Consider the following 20,487-nt stretch of genomic DNA (forward strand, 5'->3'; position numbering starts at 1 on the left):
GCCCCCAGACTCAAAGCTGGTGGAAGAAGAGCCTTGGCTAGGGAACTGGTACTACTGTGGGGACAAGGAGGTGGAGAAAAAAAATGGGCAGGTGTCAACTTGTATCACTTAAATTTCCTAGGACAAACAGAGAGCAAAAAATTGAAATATTGTGCTGTTTTATTGGTGTAAAAATCACACAATTTCTGATTCTGCTGAGATACATCCATGCAGTTTAACATCTATGATCCCACAGCCAGAATAAGCCTTTAAATAGAATATCTGCTGTTAGTCAGCAATTAATGCAAATTTACATATGAGATCAAAAGATGTGTATCATACAATATACAACAAACCCTAATACAGTACATCAACCTGAATAGCAGGATACACTCTGGGAGCTCTTTGTTAATAGTGAAGCCTGTCTATATACCAGAAGAATAAGGCCCAGAAACAAGATAATTAAGGGTAAACCAAGTATCAAAAGAAACTGTTCATGGCATTTTTTTTCTGAGAATTAAAGTTCATAGAAAAATTGACAGATAACAAAAATCTGTTAATAGTAAAGATGGGTGGGTCTAAACAGTTAAGAAAGCCATGAAGCATGCAGATTCAGACAATGCATAAAAAATAAAAGTGCAGTCAGACGACTGTGATGAAGACCCTATTCTTTTCACAGAAGCCATTCTATAGAAGTTGGGTTTGGAAACACTGTTGTATTTTGAGTCATAAGCATACTTCTAAAGCCAGATCATAAAGGAAGTAAAGATGATACACAATCTATGGGCATTAACCGTATAAGGTACATAAGATATATATGAAGCAGGACTTCCAGGTTTAGTTAATATGAGAGAGTGGCCTGCATATATTCTGTGGTGCCCTGAAGAATCTTGTTTATTGCAGAATGGCAGACCAGTTTATACTGTAAGACTGCCAAATTGTGAAAAAATAAATATTTTGTTTAAAACAAAGTTACCAAACTGAGCGCAAATATGAAGGATCGTTTTGGCTCATCCTGATAGATGTTGCAGTGAAAGAGGCAGTTCATGATACATCTCAATGCCTTTGCAGGCTGGCAATATTTCCAATAGAAAAATTATGCTATAGCATCTAAACCATTATAGCAACCTTAGACATTTAAATCAATTCCAGTTTCATTTTGGCCACTGAAAATGAGCAAGCTCAACTGCAAGCAAGGAACCTAAAGATAAGGTATTTCAATAAAAAGTGCTTAACAATATTCCATACCAGGAATAGTTATCCATACCCTTTCTTTAATATGAATATTTAACTAAAATGGAAGATGTACTGAACATAATCACAAAAAAATAATGCTGAACAGTGTGCATGTTAAGAATGTTTAAATGGGTGAAAGAACTAAAGAGCCCTTCTTAGCTCCTTTATAACATTATGTTCACAGTTAATAGCAATTGGCTTAGAGGTGAGAGAATGGCCGAAGCTGTTCCAGTTGAACTTCCAAGGAAATTCTTTCTTCAAGCACATCCTGGAAAATAAAAGTGGCAGATGCTGATTATAATTTCATAAATGTTTTAAATATATTAAAGAAAAACAAGTTCAGAAAACAAAATACTGTACATTTTATGTTAAAATAGCGCTATCTACGAACTGCACAGCCCTTAAAAATACATATGGTATCAGCAATTCTTAACCTTTATCAAATAAAAATTTACTATTATTTTTTTTACTGTTTCCCATCTGCTCTCTGGTCTGATCTTGTCATGAGATATTGTAATGAAAAGATGTAATGTGGTGCATGTAAATTCTAAGTCGCATAGTTTAAAAGTAGACGTGGTTATGGAAGTGGAATGGGCAGGTCATGGGCGTATCTACAATCTATATGTGTTATAGAATACACCCGCCCCTCACCTAATTTAGGCATCGGGATTTACACCAGGTTTTAGCTGTCATAATCGACCACAAATAAATTTAGTTGAGCGGAGCAGCATTCGGCATATTCTATAACGTACGCCTAAATTAAAGCATACTTTATAGAATATGCTTTGATTTCTGCACAGAAATCAAGGCGTGATATATAGAATCTAGCCCAGTATGAAATCTCCAAGAGATCAGAACTACTTTCTTCGCTAATAACAAAGCCTCAGTAAACAAAGCTGTATTGCCTTCTGTCAAATTACTAACAAGTCCTCCCCCTCTAAATGGTACTATTTCAATATTACAAGGCAGTGAAACTTTGGCAAGAAATGATTTTATGCCATATTTTTAGAAAAAACGAAATGCACTTTTGAGCAATGCCAGAACATATGCCCAAGGGTAACTCTACCTGATCCACACTTCGGGCAGGACCCGTCCAAGTTCAAACCCGCTCTATGAGCCCTCCAAGGTGACACAAGTTGTATGTAAAAACTTCTATTCTTGCTCTCTGTGTAACATACTTTCACATATTTTAGGAATGCTAAGAAAAACATGAGCTATCATATCTGGCACTATCATACAACCAAGATCAGGACTCTGAGTCAAATCCTCATAGCAGATAGTAGGTATTGAGTCCAAAAGAAAAGATGTATAGTGTCCAGGTCTTGGTGGCATTCCTTCAAAAAGCTGCAAGCACTTTTGTATCTTCTCAGCCACAGTTTTTGATAAATACAAAGCATTGAGGGTAGCCACATAATGTTGCAAAAGTGTCCATCACAGGGAGATCATATAGGGATTGTATTTCCTTTGAAGACAGCAATTTAGACTTGCCATTTAATACACCCTCCAATCTTTGTATACCTTTCATATGCCAATACCTGAAATCTTGTTCTCCATACCGGGGGTAAAATCTGCATGACCTAAAATAGGCAAAACAACTGCCCGCACTACTCTACAAAGTGCCTGCCAGATTTGCCTCATATCTCCACACTACATGAGCACGAAGTACTGGGTTTACCCTGGACATCCTGGCATGTAATAAACAGAGTAAAACAAACAGTGGATCCAACAAAAAGTCCTCTCACAATGAGTGTCTTCCTGAGGAGGCTCAGGGAAAGAAAGAACTGAAGCCTAAGTTTCTGCCTTTACTGAATATGGTTAACTGCTGTGATCTGGCTGAGGCATTTCCAGGGGCATTTCTGAGAAGTTCTGAGAGAAGAGGACATTTCTCTGCAGTTTCAGTGTTGGTTTTTCATCTAATCCACAAGGCTATTTGACTTCAGACAACACTTGACCCCTGACGCAGGCCTCACGGCCGAAACACGTCACGTGTCGGGTCAGTTGTGCCATTGTGAATAAAGACCTTGTTCAGGAAGACACTCATTGTGAGAGGACTTTTGTTGGATCCACTGTTTGTTTTACCCTATTGGTTTTCCTGTGGAGAGCTCACCTTCTGTGGGTGTTTGCTTCGTTGGACTTGGATGTAATAAACAGACACAGTATAGCAGATAGTGATTCCTCCTTTAAAAGGAAGTGGTTAGCATTAGATCCCTAATCCCTAAATTGCCTCAAGATACATGCTAAGTCATAGGGAGTAGGGAGACCAAAAAGACCAAAACCTACTTTATCCCTGGGAAGCATTAGTGTTTGCAAAGAAGTCTAGGCTTTTTACCTCCCCACAAAAATCCTCCAAGTGCTTTCTGTAACTTAGCTTTAAATCTCCCCTAGGCAGCCATATTGGTAAAGGTTGTAGGAGATATAGCCAGTGTAGAATGAACAGCATATTATACAGATGCTGCTGCTGCTTTTAACTCCTAACCATTTTTCACTTTGTTCAGAACCCTTATTTTATCATCCTCACATTAATATTCCCTTATCTCTTGTTTGTTCTGTCTGTCTGTCCTAATTAGATTGTAAGCTCTGTCGAGCAGGGACTGTCTCTTCATGTTCAAGTGTACAGCGCTGCGTACGTCTAGTAGTGCTTTAGAAATGATAAGTAGTAGTAGAATCCTCACTGTCTGAATGAAATGAATTTTAAGTTGAAGCACCTTGCTCTGGGTTGTGCTGGCCCATCATATGCCGGATAAATATTTTTTACTCATCAAATAGTTTAAAAAGGTTTGGATAAGTTGATGGAATGAAGTCCATAAACTGTTATTAAAGCAGAATGGGGAAAGCTACTGCTTATCCCTGGGGGTTGGTAGCACAGAAAGTTTGCTACTTTTTGGGATTCTGCCAGGTACTTTTGGCCTGGCTTGGCCACTGTTGGAAGCAGGATGATGGATCAGGTGAACCTTTGGTGTGACTCAGTAAGAAAAACTTGTGTTCTTATGTTCTAAACCACTTCAGAGAGCAATCTGACCAACTGAGCTTAGACATCCTATCCTAAATAAAGGTCCAAAAGGTTCTGTGTTTGGTCTTCACCATAAGATAGTAGGAACTCATCATGCCACAATCAAAAGAAATTTTAGAGAGCCCATGAAAAAGAGCAGTTGATGCTTATCTGTCTGGATACAGCTGCAAGACCATTTCAAACATTTTGGACTCAATCTATCCACCTTCAGTCTACTAACGAAAAAGAAGACTACAGTGACTCCTTCCAGGATTGGTCATCCTGCCAAGATAACCTGAACAGAAATCTAAAAACATCAAAAAGAACTTCAGACTAACATCTAAATGTCTGCAGACCCCTCTTGCGGCAGATGATAAAACAGCTCATTTGGCAACTAGGAGGAAAAAATTGAATGGGAATGGCATTTACAGGAGGACAACTAGGAAGGAACCACTGTTCTGTAAAAAGAACAGTATCGCCTGCCTCAGATTTGCCAAACAGCATCTGAATGACCCGCAAGATTTCTGGAATAATGTGCCCTGGACAGATAAGTCAAAAATTTAATGTTTCATTGTTAGGCAAAAGCAAACAATGCCTGTCAAAATAAGAACCTCTTTCCAACTGTCAAGCGTGGTAGTGGAGGTAGCACAGTGTGTGGCTGCTTTGCTACATGAGGTACTGGAGGGCTTGCTTTCATTAATGGAAACAGGATCTGATTTATGCAGAAATCCCAAGGAAAATACTGGGCCATCTGTCTCTGGGCAGAAGCTGATTCTAAAGTAGGCCATGCAGCAGGGTAACCTTAAGGAAGCAATTCTATAATATGGGTGCTAACATTTATGTGCACCTAAGCGCTATTCTGTAAAATACCCGTGTAACTTACATACTGCATAATATCAAGGGGATGTACACAAGGGCAGGGCTCAAATTATGTGTGTAACTTACAAAGTATTTTAGGTTACATAAGCATTTGTAGCACTTAGGTGCTAATACACCAGTTCTATGGCTGGTGTTTAGTGCTTGCTCCTGAATGTTAGGCACATAGGGAGCCTACATTCCTTTACAGAATATGCTCCTAGCAGGTGCCCTCTACAACTGGGCACTTCCATTTAGGTACCTCGTATCAGCACATCTAACACTTATGTGCCTACAGTTATAACAGCCATAGGCGCATCACTACAGATTAGTGCTTAGGCACCCTGCTGGCACTCTCACGGGTGAGTGAATGCTTATGTGTTACATGCTAGTATTATACACATTTACATGCCAAGGGGAATGTAAATGTGGACACCTAGATTACAGAATTGCTCTTCACAGATTTAAATTAATCTACTACAGAATGGCTGTAGTAAAGTTTTCATGTTTTAGATTGGCTGAGACAAAGCTCTTATCTAACCCCGTTCATGCAAGTAAGTCCTCGTACATCACAGAGGTTTTAAACAGTTCTGTATAGAAAAATGGGCCAAAAAAAAAAAGAACTTCAACAGTGATGCGGGAGACTTACTAACAATTACAGGAAATGTTTAGTTGAAATTATTGCTGATCAAATAGATGCCACCAGATACTAAATGAAGGTTCACATACTTTTTCACACAAAGATATTGAATCTTTCTGTTGCACAAAACATCTGAAATCAGAAGTAGCCCAATACGTTTTTTCAGACAATTGATCAGAAAGACAAAAGGCCCTGTTTACTAAGATGCGCTAGTGTTTTTAGCGTGTTCACAAAATTAGCGCATGCTAAAAACACTAATGCGCCTCTAGCGGGGATTAGTAAACAAAACCCAAAGAGTCCTAATTCAAAAAGGAGACAAGAATTAAGATTTTCAACAGAAAACGCCTATTATTTTGGCATCTTATTTGTTTTAAAATACTTTCAAACATCAACTAGATAATACCTTTCAAATTATCAGGGACAATATAGGACCTCTGGCCTTTAATCCTATTTTTCAGTTGCTCTATAGAAGTAATAGTCTATAAGGTACAATTGCTTAAATTTTAGATGACACTTTTTTCCATTTAAAAAATATTACTCCACAAAAGAATTAATGCAATAACAGAGAAACATCCTAAGTTTAATGTTCCATTTCTACTCCATAGTAAATGAAATTAAGTAAAAATGGCTATATTATGGAAAAATATTTGTCACACCTAAAGTTTCAATTTTCAACAGCAGAAAACAATTTTTCAGGGGTTACCTTTAATTGTTGCTGTAATTCACTATTTAATCTGGCCAAAACTGTATTGGTTTCCTTATTGCGTCGGATTGATGCCTGAATAGCTTTCTTGTCTTTTCCCACTGATCTGTAGATACAAGATTTTAAAAACTCATTTTCAAGCCAGACACTGCTATACTGTAAACAACAAAATACTCTAGTCTTTTTGCATACTATTCAAGTTTTCAGTTCAGAGCTTACACATGCAGTTGATCCATAGTTTTCTTTAATTTTTGTTCAGAATACCCATGAAAATGATAGTCTAGTTTAGCAACAAATGCCATGCCATGATCTGGCATTTTTTTGTTTACTGTGTACTTAATATACTGCCTAATCTGATAGGCGGGTCAAGACGGTGAACATAAATTAAAAACAAGAAAGGAAAGCCAGTTAAAAACAGGATAGGTAATCATTGAGGCACATTCAAATCCTAATCTGAGCTTAAGTCAAAGCAGAGAGCTGGATTCCATCTTCTCCATTCCTAAATCAAGTCTTGTCATCTGATTCCAACACATCACAGTTGACTAATTATGACGCTAGGACATGTGAAATATATTGCATATATACAAGTAGAAGTGACAACGACTTGTTAAATTTTCAGAGTTCACTGGGCTGATACACCATATACAATTATAAATGCAATTTTCAAAATTGCCTGGAAATAGATTCTCTCTCATACAGCTGTTATGGGATTACGTAAATTAAATATATTAATAGCTCTCTTAAGGAGAAAGAGTAGGTCTTAGTTGTTAATTCTTTCCTTTAGTCTCACCAGTCTTAACTAGAAACTTTGGGTTACGTCCGTTGACCAGCGGATGGAGACATAGGAGCATTCTTTCAAGTAAATAACATACATCTTCAGCCCCAAGAAAATCCCCACAAGGGGAGAGTAAAAGGTAAGGGACATGGACTCCTCCAAGTACTCCTTAACATATTTTTCTCACCTGCAGGCATCTTCATTTATTCTGAAAGGAAGGTTAGGTCTACTTTAACTAACCCCCCACCCCCCCCTTAGTTAATGGCCCAATTAGCCTGTTCGGTCCAGAATCTGAAAAGATTTACCTTTTGAGACACTAGGAAGGGAATCTGGAAACCTAATTTCTTCTTCCTTAGCACCCCTCACCGGACCAGTCCAGAACATGTAGGATATAGCAAAGCAGTGCCCTGAATGAGTGGGACCTCAAAAAACTGTTCTAATTACTGCATCTCAAGTGCAGAATATGCATGCACTGCAATCTCTATTCACAAAAACCATGTGAATTCAAGAAGAAACTTTGATATGCTTTATGCAGGCCTCAGGACAAAAGACATCTGTCAGACACAATTGATGCACAACACAGCCATAAAACCTATCACTAGGGCAAGAAAGTTTGACCATGTCACACCCTGCTTGAAGTCATCATTATCTATAAAACTATATTTTTGCTATATCAGATTCATCACAATGGAAAACTCCCATACTTCTTGCAAATGTTAATTCCTTACTCTACCTCAAGAGCTTTAAGATCTTTAACTCAAAATCAATTAGAAGTACCATCATTTTGGGAAATCTTTCATGAACACACTAGGAGCACAATATTCTCCATCACAGGCCCACTACACTGGAACAAACTTCCATAATCACTCCATCATCTGACATCACTAGAAACCTTTATATCTGAACTGAAAACTTTTCTATTTACATAAGCCTATGGCTCTGCTACATGAAGCGCCTTCTGTTCCCGAGACAATCCTGAATGACTTCTATTTCCTCTCCCTATGTGCTAACCCATACTATTCTATCCCATTGAAATGGTAGTTCATCCCCTACCACTCCTACATGTCATGTCTGGTTTCCCCCGCATTTTTCTCATCTCTTTTATTAGATTGTAAGCCACCTAGATACGTGTTTGATGGGCAGGATAGCAAATCCTTATTAAAAACTTGGTAAAAAATATATTGGAAGCTCTTCTGTGAACTGCATCTGTGACAGAGAAACATGCCTTGAAGGAGTTAACAACTTCAGAAGAAGAACTAATATATAAAAACAGTATAAAACAGACTGCCCCAATTTGACCGTTCACTTGTCTACTAGATTGTAAGCTCTTTGAGCAGGGACTGTCTCTCTATGTAAATTGTACAGCGCTGCGTAACCCTAGTAGCGCTTTAGAAATGTTTAGTAGTAGTAGTATATGAGCCAGATTTCATCTTTCTAAAAGAAATCCACAGAAATAAATATATAGGACAGAAAGGAAACATTTTAACATTGTCCTTCCTTTTCAAGTATGAAACAAAAGAGGTTGAAGGCATTAATTCATTTGAATAGAGAAAAAAAAAGCCAAACAGAAGGTTCCAGCATGCAAATAAAATTCCTTAGGAATAAATATCAGGAAGAACCTCTGTAGGATGAGACGTTTGCCATGATATTCAGCAACTGCTTAAAAGAGCTCACAAACATACTAAGAAGAAATTCCAGTTTTCTTTGGAAAGGAGAAAAGAGCACAAGTACAGAAACAATAAGGTAAAAGAAAATTTACACAAAAAAGGGAGAAAAACTCCCAGATGAGCAACAGCATAGAAGCCTGAAAGATGTACTTAAAAGAACTTGCAAGAGAGAAATCTCATTCAGGAGACACTTCGTGATCTATGTATTTGTCCTTGATATGCATCAAACCTACAGGCCGACTAAGGGAGGAGATCCACTTCCTCGACAAGAAATGTACTGTAGGATCTGCTCCACAGAACTAAGAGACAAGGGTGACTGACCTACGTAGAAAGATCAACAGATAATGGGAAGATTTACCATCATGAAACAGTGTCACTCATAATGGTGAAAGCAAGGTTGATCTAACCCGAAAGAAAAAGGCAGCAAGCAAAGCACCAAAAATCACTGCTGTATTACAAAGTATTGGATTGTGAAGAGAGCCAGTATACTTGAGCAGTGTAGCTAGTGATTGGGCTCCTGAAAACATACCGTAATGCTCCAAAAGGAAAAAGTGCAGAAACTGCTCTAGCCTATGAACTCACCCCTCCTTCCAGGAAGTGAATAAAATTGAGAGCTTAGTTGGCCCTGTTGCCATTGCCTATTACAAGAATGGGCAACCTTGGTCCTCATGGGCCGCAACCCAATTAGATTTTCAGGATTTCCATAATGAATATGCATGAGATTGATTTGCCTACAATGGAAGCCGTGCATGCAAATAGATACATATTCACTACAGAAATCTTGAAAACCCAATTGGGTTGCAGCCCTTGAGGACTGAAGTTGAGGGAAATGAGATGATGGGTTTTGATTACATGCAAAAACCCCTAATAAGGCAGATATCTAGGAACATTTCTATAGAAATAGAATTACAATCTGGAATAGTTGAGAGATTGTAATTCTATTTCTATAGATTCTATATTCATATAAGACCAACCTGTAAGGGTTCCTAAGATCCTCTGAGGAAAAATGCCAAATGTCTACTAAAGCAAGCAGCTGCAAATTATAGATGTGTACCCAAGGCAGACAGGGGATAAGTAACATCAAAAGCAACAACAGGAATAAATAACTGGCTTCACTGGCTCTGAGTATAGTGTGTAACCATAGGCTTTCCAAGAACAGGAAGGCTGAAACCAACTGTGTGCTACAGCAAAAAAAAGGTTAACTTGAAATCACTCTGTATATCAGTTAAAAAAAATAGCACAACAATTTTCAGCTTACCTTGCTTTAGAAGCACATTAGCACAGAATAACTGAATTAACCAGAAATGCCCTCCTCTCAGAGAGAACTCCCCCACAAAATTGGGCTGAAAACTCTGCCAGAAAGACACAGCCATGTAGAAAATAAGCCTCACTGCTTTAACTGAAAACAATTCCTCCAAAGTCCAGCAAGTTAACCCTTTCTTAGAGACAGAGAAAAATGAAGGCAGATAAAGACCATATGGTAGTGGTTCCCAAACCTGGTCCTGGTGGAGGTGGTGGAGACGAAAACAGTGTCTGAACTCAAGAAAGCTTGGGATCTCTAAGGGAGTGATAAGGAGAGCAGATTGCATGGGTGGGCAGACTGGATAGCCTATATGGCAGTGGGTCCCAATCCTGGTACTGGAGGTACCTCAGCCAGTCAGGTTTTCAGGATACCCACAATGAATATTCCATGAGAGAGATTTGCATGCACTGCCTCCACTGCAAGCAAATTTCTCTCATGAATACCATGGCGCTTAGTTTGGGAACTGGTGGCCTAAGGAGTCTTGATGGTGCCAAGCTGTCTCCATAATGCATTTTTTTTACCTGTTCGCAAAGGGTTTAACCATCTAAGTTTTCTGTTGAAGCAGTGAGGGGTAATGTGACTTGCTGAAGGTTAGAATCAGGATTTAAACTCTGGCTTAAACAGTTTGCAGCCTACAGAGCTAGCCACTAGCCTACACCTGACAATGATTCAAGGGATATTCAAACATATTGCAATTGTGATGTAGCTTTCTCTTAATCTATATCTTTGAATAATTCATGAATTCAGCATGTTTAGACCTTTGCTTCAAATTCACTTCAAACAACAGAAACAGCTCGATTATTCATCCTAGAATATTCACATTAGCTCAACAACTTATTGGGCAGAGATAGTCTCTAACAACCTAAAATTCTTTTTCAGACAGTTTTTGAAAGGGGGCTAATTTGAGTTTGTTATGGCAAAGGGTTTCTTATTTTTGAATATTTCTATAGTTGAAATTGTAGCATATGTTGTGTGGATCAGTTAGACAGTCTCCTATTTTGGTGCATTTTGAATTGTATTGTTTTGGATGAGAGTAGGAAAAATGTACGAGTGTGTGTAAACTTTTTTTATGAGCCACTGTATAGTTGGAGAGCAGTACAAAGCTTTTTTTCATGCAGGAAACCATGGTGGGAGCATTTCTTTTTTTTTCTTTTAAATTGGGTTTGTGGTAGTGGATGTGAAATGCTTATGTAAAAGAAAAAAAAATAATTAACTTCTGGATAGGTAATTAAAATTTGTGCTTCTCAATTTTAAGTTGTCCTGCTTCTATTAGATCACAGGGTGGCAATATTGTTGAATAGCCGGAGAGATGACGTGCTTGTCTATAAATCTGTAGAAACCATCTGCTCTTGGCCCCTCGACTACCTGCAGTACACCGTCTTGGGTGAATTCTCTTCATAAAGGCGATTAATAAATTCCAATAAATAACTAAATAATTAATTACTAAACATTACAACTAAATAATGATATATAATTGGTTAAAAAATTGGAGAAACAAATACTATTATGAGCCAGAAAAATTCCAGTCTGATAAAGTTGGTCCACATTGTCATCTCTCCAAGTAACAGTGAGTTTCCAAAGTACAAAATAACCTGTAGTCCTCAAATCTATGATTCATTTGAACTGAATGTTCTACCAATGGTTTCTCCATTATCCTCCTATTGACAGCACTGCGATGTTCAATGACTCTCTTATTCAGAGCTTGCTTCGTTTTTCCTATGTACGTCAAATTACACAGGGGAACAACAGGAATATACAACTTTTTCTGTTTTATAATTTGAAAAATGTTGTAACACAAACATCTTCTCTGTGACTGGCTGTTTTATATATTTAAATTGTGGAATTCACTGAACATACAGAGCATTTCCCACATGAAACTGCCCATGTGGTGTTCCTTTTTTTTTTTTAGGTCAAACCAAAAAAAAAAAAGGGGGGAGGGGGAGGGGTGAATGCTTCCACAATAGTTGAACAAGGAAGCACAGGGTGGAAGAGAAAATTTCCTAGAACTACCAGAAGTCCAATATCTTCAAGATAAAAAGATTATTCCCAGAAAAAATGTTACACAGACAAACCAGACCCAAAAATGGTCCATGATTCAGCAATATGCCCTTCCTCAGTGTCACAGCTATTCAATAAAAATGAAATAACCACAGTGAATAGAAAAACAAATAAACAATAAAAGAATAATCATATAAGCAATATATATACAATCACAATGAAATGTGACAGTAAAAGGTTATGGGGTCCTTCTACAAAGACACGGTAGCGTTTTTAGTGCGTGATAAAAATAAGCGTGCGCTAAATGCTAGAGTTGCCCATATATTCCTATGGGTGTGTGAAAAACTCTACTGGGCCTTCGTAAAAGAGCCCCTATATGAATTGGAACTAAAATATGAATAAAATATACATAATGCATGCACACTTCTGACATAACAATAGCTAACCTATTCAGTGGTGGTCTAACAATAAAAAAATATCTGAGAAATAGCATGAATATGAAAAACTAAAAGAAAATTTTTATAATTGAAAAAGTGCAAATCTGTAAATCAAAAAGATGTGGACAAGCCATGAAGAAAGTGTAAAAGAAATACTAAAAAACTGAAATCATCAAAGTTAGTGAAATCTAGAAAAATACCTTTACATAAAAGCAGTATGAAGAAAAACCTAAAGGAAATGCATTAAATATGAATATATATATATATATATATATATAAAACCATAAGAGAATGACCTATATCAACAGTAAAAATATAGATAATTAAAAAAATCCATCAAGGATGAACATATTTATTCAACGAAAATATAAATAACAGAAGGCAAATATGCATATCAGTGACCGATTCATAACATCATGGAGAGGATTCATTAAATCAAATAAGGGAAACTAAACTGGAGAAACCCCTCCAAAAAAACAAAGAAAGATGCAATTTAAGCAAAAGGGAAGTCCATCGTAAAAACAGAAAACTGAACGTAGCTAAATAAATGTGGCAAGTATGAAAAAGCCTAATAGGAAGTCCATAATAAACAAAAATAATATTGGCTCGTGAGACTAAACGACAATGTTGACTAAATAAAAAGACTCAAAGTGAACTTGAAAACCATATTTAATAAGAACTTGCCCATAAGAAAGGTACAATGTAAAATCACCAGCCATAAAATATACAAACAAAATAAGTGAACATAATGGGGTTACACACTAAAAGATATGATACTGAATATTGGGAAATACCGCATTAGACATAGAACCATAAGATTAGAGTATATAAATAAAATCAACTGTGATATGGCGAATTAAGGGGAACAGTGCTGGGAACAAAAGAACAAAATGCACAGTGCTTTCAAGCTGATCCAATAGCTCAAATAAAAGAACAATTGTACTAGAAAGCACTATTTTATCCCAAAAAAACTTAAAACAAAGAAAAAAAGAACCTTATTACAATACGAGTAAGTAACACAACGGTCAGCAACAGCGGCCCAGCATATGTTTCCAAAAGGACTAAATACTGACACCAAAACTAACTTCCATGTGAAAAGAGTCACACAGTGCATCAACAAAGAATAAAGATAAGTATAGAAAAGATATATGGCAGTGCGCAACTACCACCTATCTGAACCGACAAAAGGTTATAAACTATGAATCAGTGGACATAGTATATGAAATATAAGGTAATATAAAAGTATAAAAAGATATGACAAAGTGATAAAAGTGATATGATTACTAAATATTGGGCAACATCGCATTATTTGACATAAAAAATAACCAAAAGATGAGAGTGTATAAGTAAAACAATCATGCTATAGTGAACTGGGGGAGCAATGAGGGGAAAAACATCATTTTTAATATAATCCCATAATTCTAATAAAAGAGAAAACTTTACTGGATAAAAATAGCACTGTTTATCCAGAAATCTTAAAACAAAGGTAAAAGACTTACTGCAATATTAGCAAATAACAGAACAGCGTAAGTATCTGAAAGGAGTAATTACTGGTGAAAAAAGTAACTTCTATGTAAAAAGTGTTGCACAGTGCGTCGACAATGAATAAAGACGAGATGCAGAAAGATGAGATGCAAAAAAGATGCATGTCAGTGTGCTACTACCATATTTCTGAGCCAACAATATGTACAAGACTGTGAAAACTAATGGACATAATGTATGAAATATAAAGTCACAAGGAAGTATGAAATTTATGAAACACAAAGAGAAGTAAACAGAACCTATAGTGCATTTAAGTGAAAATACCATCATGATTAAAAGTGCTTGAGTGCATAGTATATTTAAATGGAAAAACATAATGGAATTAAAAAGTGACAATCCATAAAAAGTGTAATAAAACTTCACTTTGTGACTATATACTATAAACAAAATCAGAGCATACAAATAAATGCACACAAACAAAATAAATGATCACTTATAATAAATAAAATGAATAATAATAAAATAATGCATCTCAATTTAAAAATATTAATTCAATCAAAATAATCCAATAATGGGTTTAAAAATGATTAAAAAAAAAAAAAAAAAAAAAAAAAAAAATATATATATATATATATATATATATAAAATTACAAAAATAAATATATTACGAAATGTTATATTAAGCATAAAAAACATTAAAAAATGAGAAATTAAAAATTAAAGGTCATCGATTATTTGACAGCATACCTTTGTCTATATAAATTAACTCATGTGTGAATACATGTCATAGAGAACTCATAAAAACTGTACAAGTCAATTAATCTCTGCTCCATTCTGAGTAAGATATTATCTATGTTACCACCTTTCCAGGTTTTTCTAAGCAAACATATGACAAAAAATTGAATGTCATCTCTGTGTGGTGTGATCCGAAACAATGACACATTAAAGGCGCAGATCTTATTTCTCTATTGATACAGCTACAATGTTCCACAATTCTTTGGTTTCACCCATACACAGAAGTCCACAAGGGCATTTGATGACATAAATGACAAGACTAGAATTGCAAGTGCTGGAGAAATGTATATTTTCTGCTGGTGTTAACATGAGTAAAAGTGGATAAGGTGAGCAAGTGTTTACAGACAGAGCAGGAGCTGCAAGAAGCATGTCCAGAGTGTGCAGGAGTGGAGGTGTAAATATCAGTAAGTACAGATAGAACCAACTAATTTCTCGAATTATGATTCCTGGAATAGGCAATGGCACATGTAATGTTCCTAAAGCATTGATGAGACTGAACAATATGCCAGTGTTTCCTTATAATCTGGTTTTCTAGTCACTTGTGGTTATTTCATTTTTATTGTATAGTTGTGACCCCTGAGGAAGGCATATTGCCGAAACATGGACCGTGTTGAAGATATTAAATTTCTGGTAGTTCTTGGAACTTTTCTCTTCCACCCGGTCTGTGCCGGGGCTGGTGGTTGGGCGGCGGGGATAGTGCTGGGCAGACATATACGGTCTGTGCCGGAGCCGGTGGTGGGAGGCAGGGATAGTGCTGGGCAGACTTATACAGTCTGTACCAGAGCTGGTGGTGGGAGGCGGGACTGGTGGTTGGGAGGCGGGGATAGTGCTGGCAGACTTATACGGTCTGTGCCCTGAAGAGGACAGCACAAATAAAGTAGCACATGAATTTATCTTCTTGGGCAGACTGGATGGACCGTGCAGGTCTTTTTCTGCCGTCATCTACTATGTTACTATGTTTCTCTTTTATAAACATTGGGGTCCTTTTACAAAGGCGCGCTGAAAAACGGCTTGCGGTAGTGTAGGTGCAAGTTTTGGGCACGAGCCAATCCATTTTTAGCGCGCTTGTAAAAAAAGGCCTTTTTTTGCCAAAAATGGACATGCGAGAAAATCAAAATTGCTGCGTGTCCATTTTGGGTCTGAGACCTTACTGCCAGCCACTGACTTAGCGGTAAAGAATCCGGGCAGTAATGACCTACATGCATCAAATGCCACTTGGCGCGCGTTCATTACAAGCGCCCGAAAATAGAAAATATTTTTCACATGCACATATCGGACGAACGCCAAGAATGAAATTATCGCAAGAGCCACACGGTAGTCAGGCGGTAACTCCATTTTGGCACGCATTGGGCGCGCATAGACGCTTATGCGGCTTAGTAAAATGGCCCCATTATTCTTCTACATATATATAGCACCAACATATCCTTCAAATTCTTACTTCTTTTACGGGCAATCGATAATTCCTTATCTGATTTACATACTGTGCTGTACAGCATTTTTTTTTTTCAGGCTTTTTTATTTTTTTAGTTGTAGGGATCTCATATGCTGTGTACACCGATTAAATCAATTCTGCCACATGTCTAACTGAAAGTGTCAAGTGCTTTACTTTACCATAGTTGGTATGTGGAATTGCATCTCTGTTTTATTTCTTTTTTAATATACTTTTTGTACATTGGTGTTTCCACCACAGTCCTTTTACATCTAATATAATAATTTGCTCCTTGAACGTTCGAATGTGTCTCACTGGGATCGTAACCACCTGCTGACGTCACTGGCCAACACTAGAACCCTGCTTGCCTGAAGTCAGGAGGTGGTTACGATCCCAGTGAGAGACGCGGGAAGCGCGCAACCGGCAAAAAGAAGAGCGGCCAGAGACGTTGCTCACAGAACGGCACCGGAAAAAAAGAAGAGCGGGAGCCGCATCACTGACAGTTCCCGTTCCAGGCCCCCTCCCTCCCTCCGATTTTTAAAACTGATCTTCACTTACCACGTCTGCGTTACGGCAGCAGCGGTACAACGCACCCAGGCTCGGCCTGTCTCTCTATCTTAGCTCTTGTCCCGCCCTCATTTCCTGTTTACACAAGGGCGGGACCAGAGTTAAGACAGAGAGATGGGCTGAGACTGCTTGCGTTGTACCGCTGCTGCTGTAACGCCAACGTGGTGAGTGAAGATCAGTTTTAAAAATCGGAGGGAGGGGGCCTGGAACTGGAAGGAAGGGAGGGACAACGACCCTGGAACTGGGAGGGAGGGGGGGAAGGACCCTGGAACTGGGAGGGAGGGGGGAAGGAGAGAGAGGGAGGGGAGGGAGGAAGGAGGGCCTGGAACTGGGAAGGAGGGGAGCCTGGAACTCGGAGGGGGGAGGTGTGTGAGAATTGCTGCACCACGATGGATGGAGGGGGCAGGGGAGAGATCCTGCATATGGATGAATGCAGGGGAAACAGCATAATTGGTGCACACGGGACACACACTATACTCTCTCACACAGACACACACACACATTCTGTCTCTCAATCACACACTGTCTCTCTCTGACAAACACTCTTTCTCTCTCACACATACTCATTCACTCTCTCACACATACTCACTCCTAACAGTTCCCTTAAAAACATAATTGCATTAGAGGACAACCTTGCTAGCGCCCGTTTCATTTCTTACAGAAACGGGCCTTTTTTACTAGTTTTTTTATAAATAAAGTTTTGAAGCAGGACTACCACTAGAATGTTTATCTTTGTCATATTGCACAGATTATTCTTTTATCTTTTTTGGGGGCCGTTTACTAAGCAGTGTCATTAGCGCATTAGCGTTTTTAATGTGCGTTAACCATGTAAGCGCCTACAATATCCCTATAGGCACCTACACGGTTAGCACACATGCTAATTGTAGGCACGTTAAAAACATTAACGTGCCTTAGTAAACATTGACTTGATATGGATATTTATTTAAGCATGACTTTTTGTATTCTGTATGTGCATGCACTATGTGTTAAAAGTTTTTTGTATTCGTAAATGCACAGAGTTCTACCTTTTGGCTCCCTCACATTTTGCATGTTTTATGAATTACATTATGATTTGTATGTTTATAGATTTTATGGCTATTTTTAGTAATGTACCCTTGAAGCAGCCTTTTTTTTTTAAATTTATGTTGGCTTCGCTGTTAGATCAAACCTTAATAGGCACTCTCAGCTTAACATCTCTCTGCTGGAGACAGAGAAATAATGATGATGACATTCGGCACAGTACTCATTTAGGGAAAAGCACACAGATTTTTTTTTTTTTTAACTCCTCTGTCTCCAATCCACTGGTCTCTGAACTACTCCTGGTGAGGACTTTAAGGGAAGCAGAGTTAAATGCTATGTACTCTTAGTTCAGAAGGATTCACAACAGAATTTGTTAATTCCTGATTTATTGTTGTCAGCCTCTTATTTATAACTGGTTGTAACTCCCCTTGAATCTAACTTTAAAGTTGGTGAGAGATAAATCCCTGATAACATTTTTTTCTCCTATGTGCTGCCATTGGTCTCTCTCTTCTATTTGCTTTCTTGTCTATCTCTCCAGACCTTTTTTTTCACAAATTCTTCATTCCATTTTAGTTCTCTTCTATCCTGTCTTCTTCAATTCCTTGCTTATCCCTCTCTTTGGCATTGATCTTTTGTATCTCATTTCTCTCCATTTCTCTTTTCTCTGAATCTAAGTTTCTCTCTTACAGTATCACTTCTTCTCTTTCTTTTTTCATCTCACTTTTGATCTTCCTGTCCCAGCACTTGCCTCCTCTTAGCATTTTGATAGAGGAGTAATCAACTGAAAAGAGAGGTGAAAGCTACCTGGCTCCTTTCTTCCCCAATCTCACCCCTTTTTTGACTGTCTCACCACTCCCATCATCCCACAACAATCTCCTCTTATTCTCATCCTGTCTCAAATCACTTCATTTCAATCACCTCCTTTCACATTCTTCCATCTCCTCTGGTTTGACTCCTTCACCCCCAAGAATCCACTTTCATGCTTTCCTAATCACTTCTCTTTAATTCATTTCATCCCATTCATCCACCTTACATAATACCATCTTTTCTCCATATCTTTCTCTGGTTCTCTCTCACTTTCAGCTATCAAATCCATCCCACCAATCCTTGTGTGCATGTGTCTCTCTCAACCCTTTCTGCCTCCCAAATATCAACCTGTCACCTTGCCTCCCTCAATGCTACCACTTCTATTCATATACTACTATCCTCTGATTTTCTTTCACATAAACCCTTCCCACTTCAACTGTCCCCTTACTCCAGCTCTCTCGCATCCCTCCCCAGTTCCTTTGACCAGTACTTCCCTGCCATACTATTAAACACAACCCCCTACTCACATGGTTCTAATGTAAACCCTATCCTTGCTGTCACTGTCTCTACTTCAGCAACACTAGTCCTGGTACTCTCACCTGCTGCAAAACACAAGGCTGCAAAGACCTTGTAGAAGAAAACACTGCCAGTCTTAGGTTTAACCTGCAGACTTCAGGAAAAAGGGGAGGAGATAGCATTCACCTTGAATTCATCTCCTCATTACTCCTCTTTCAGAATTCACCTACTCTCCCATTCCCATAAATCACTAACAGATTTAATCTGGGGAAAAGAAGAACAGGGGCTGCAGCTGACACAGGAAGATAAAGATGAGCTCCCTCACTCTTTGTTCTAGTCCTTCTCCATCTCTCCTACCCCTTCTCCTCCACCATAACTACAGCATTCTCCATCTAGGTCAGAAGAGACTGTATCTGGGAGAATAGGGTCTCTTTTTAGTTCTATGCTGTCTGCTCCAGTCATACTTCTACCTTCCTATCACTGAATGAGTGAACTGAAGGGGTGCACAGGGAGCAGAGTGACCTACTTTGAGCTTTCTACTCCAGGCTCAACCCTGGATCCCTTGCACCATAGGGCTGGCCCAAAGTATAATGTCTCTGAACTGTTATGGTAGGAATACTTTCAGATAGGCATTAATTTTACATTACCGAGGAATAGATGGCGGTAAGTCAGAGCAGCTGGCAATACACCCGGTTTTTGATTCTGCTCCTCCACGTCTGGTCTGAGTTCGTCCTCTGATTTAACCTCCTGCGAACAGGCTTTGGTGGTGGAGCAATATTACCTTTACCCTGAAAGAAAGCAAGGATTTTAAAAGTAATATTTACTAGATATCTAACAGAGCAGGATTAATTTTTCTTGAAGGCAACATTTTAATACTATTCATGATGCCGATTATTGTTCAGCTTTTTGAAACAAAGGTGGAGGTTAAAGAGATGTAACACCAATATATGAAAATTAAGGGGGTAAATATTCAGGTAGCAATGGCAAGCAGTTTTTTTTTTTTGCTGCCGCCGGTTTTTATCCCTAGATATTCAATGTAAAAACAAATAGAGAGGGTAATACAGCATATATAGAAAGTACAGAAACAAAAAAGCACACTGGGCCTTCAAGACTGGGACAATTGAAGTTCTTATTTATAAGGACCCGACACGGGTGGTTACAGATTCCGGTGTGAACAAATACAGTATAGGGGTACTATTACAGTGGCAAGTACAGTAAAGAATTATGGTAAATAGGTTGGGGTGATTCAGACAAAATGTTAGGATGTGATCATGCGTCGGGGTTAAAAC

The 20,487-nt window shown here is 38.2% G+C and overlaps 1 protein-coding gene across 1 annotated transcript in view; it reads right to left on the reverse strand.

Moving 5' to 3' along the window:
- Nucleotides 1-141: 141 nt before the first annotated feature.
- REPS1 (RALBP1 associated Eps domain containing 1) overlaps nt 142-20,487 on the reverse strand; it is a 294,751-nt gene continuing 274,405 nt past the window's right edge. The window contains 5 exon segments of the mRNA XM_030198532.1: nt 142-1,483; nt 6,403-6,508; nt 19,846-19,864; nt 19,867-19,941; nt 19,944-19,986. Of these exon segments, the coding sequence (XP_030054392.1) occupies nt 1,415-1,483; nt 6,403-6,508; nt 19,846-19,864; nt 19,867-19,941; nt 19,944-19,986 (312 nt within the window). The 3' untranslated portion in view covers nt 142-1,414.

This window comes from Microcaecilia unicolor, chromosome 3, assembly GCF_901765095.1.
Source record: "Microcaecilia unicolor chromosome 3, aMicUni1.1, whole genome shotgun sequence".
Classification (NCBI taxonomy): Eukaryota; Metazoa; Chordata; class Amphibia; order Gymnophiona; family Siphonopidae; genus Microcaecilia; species Microcaecilia unicolor.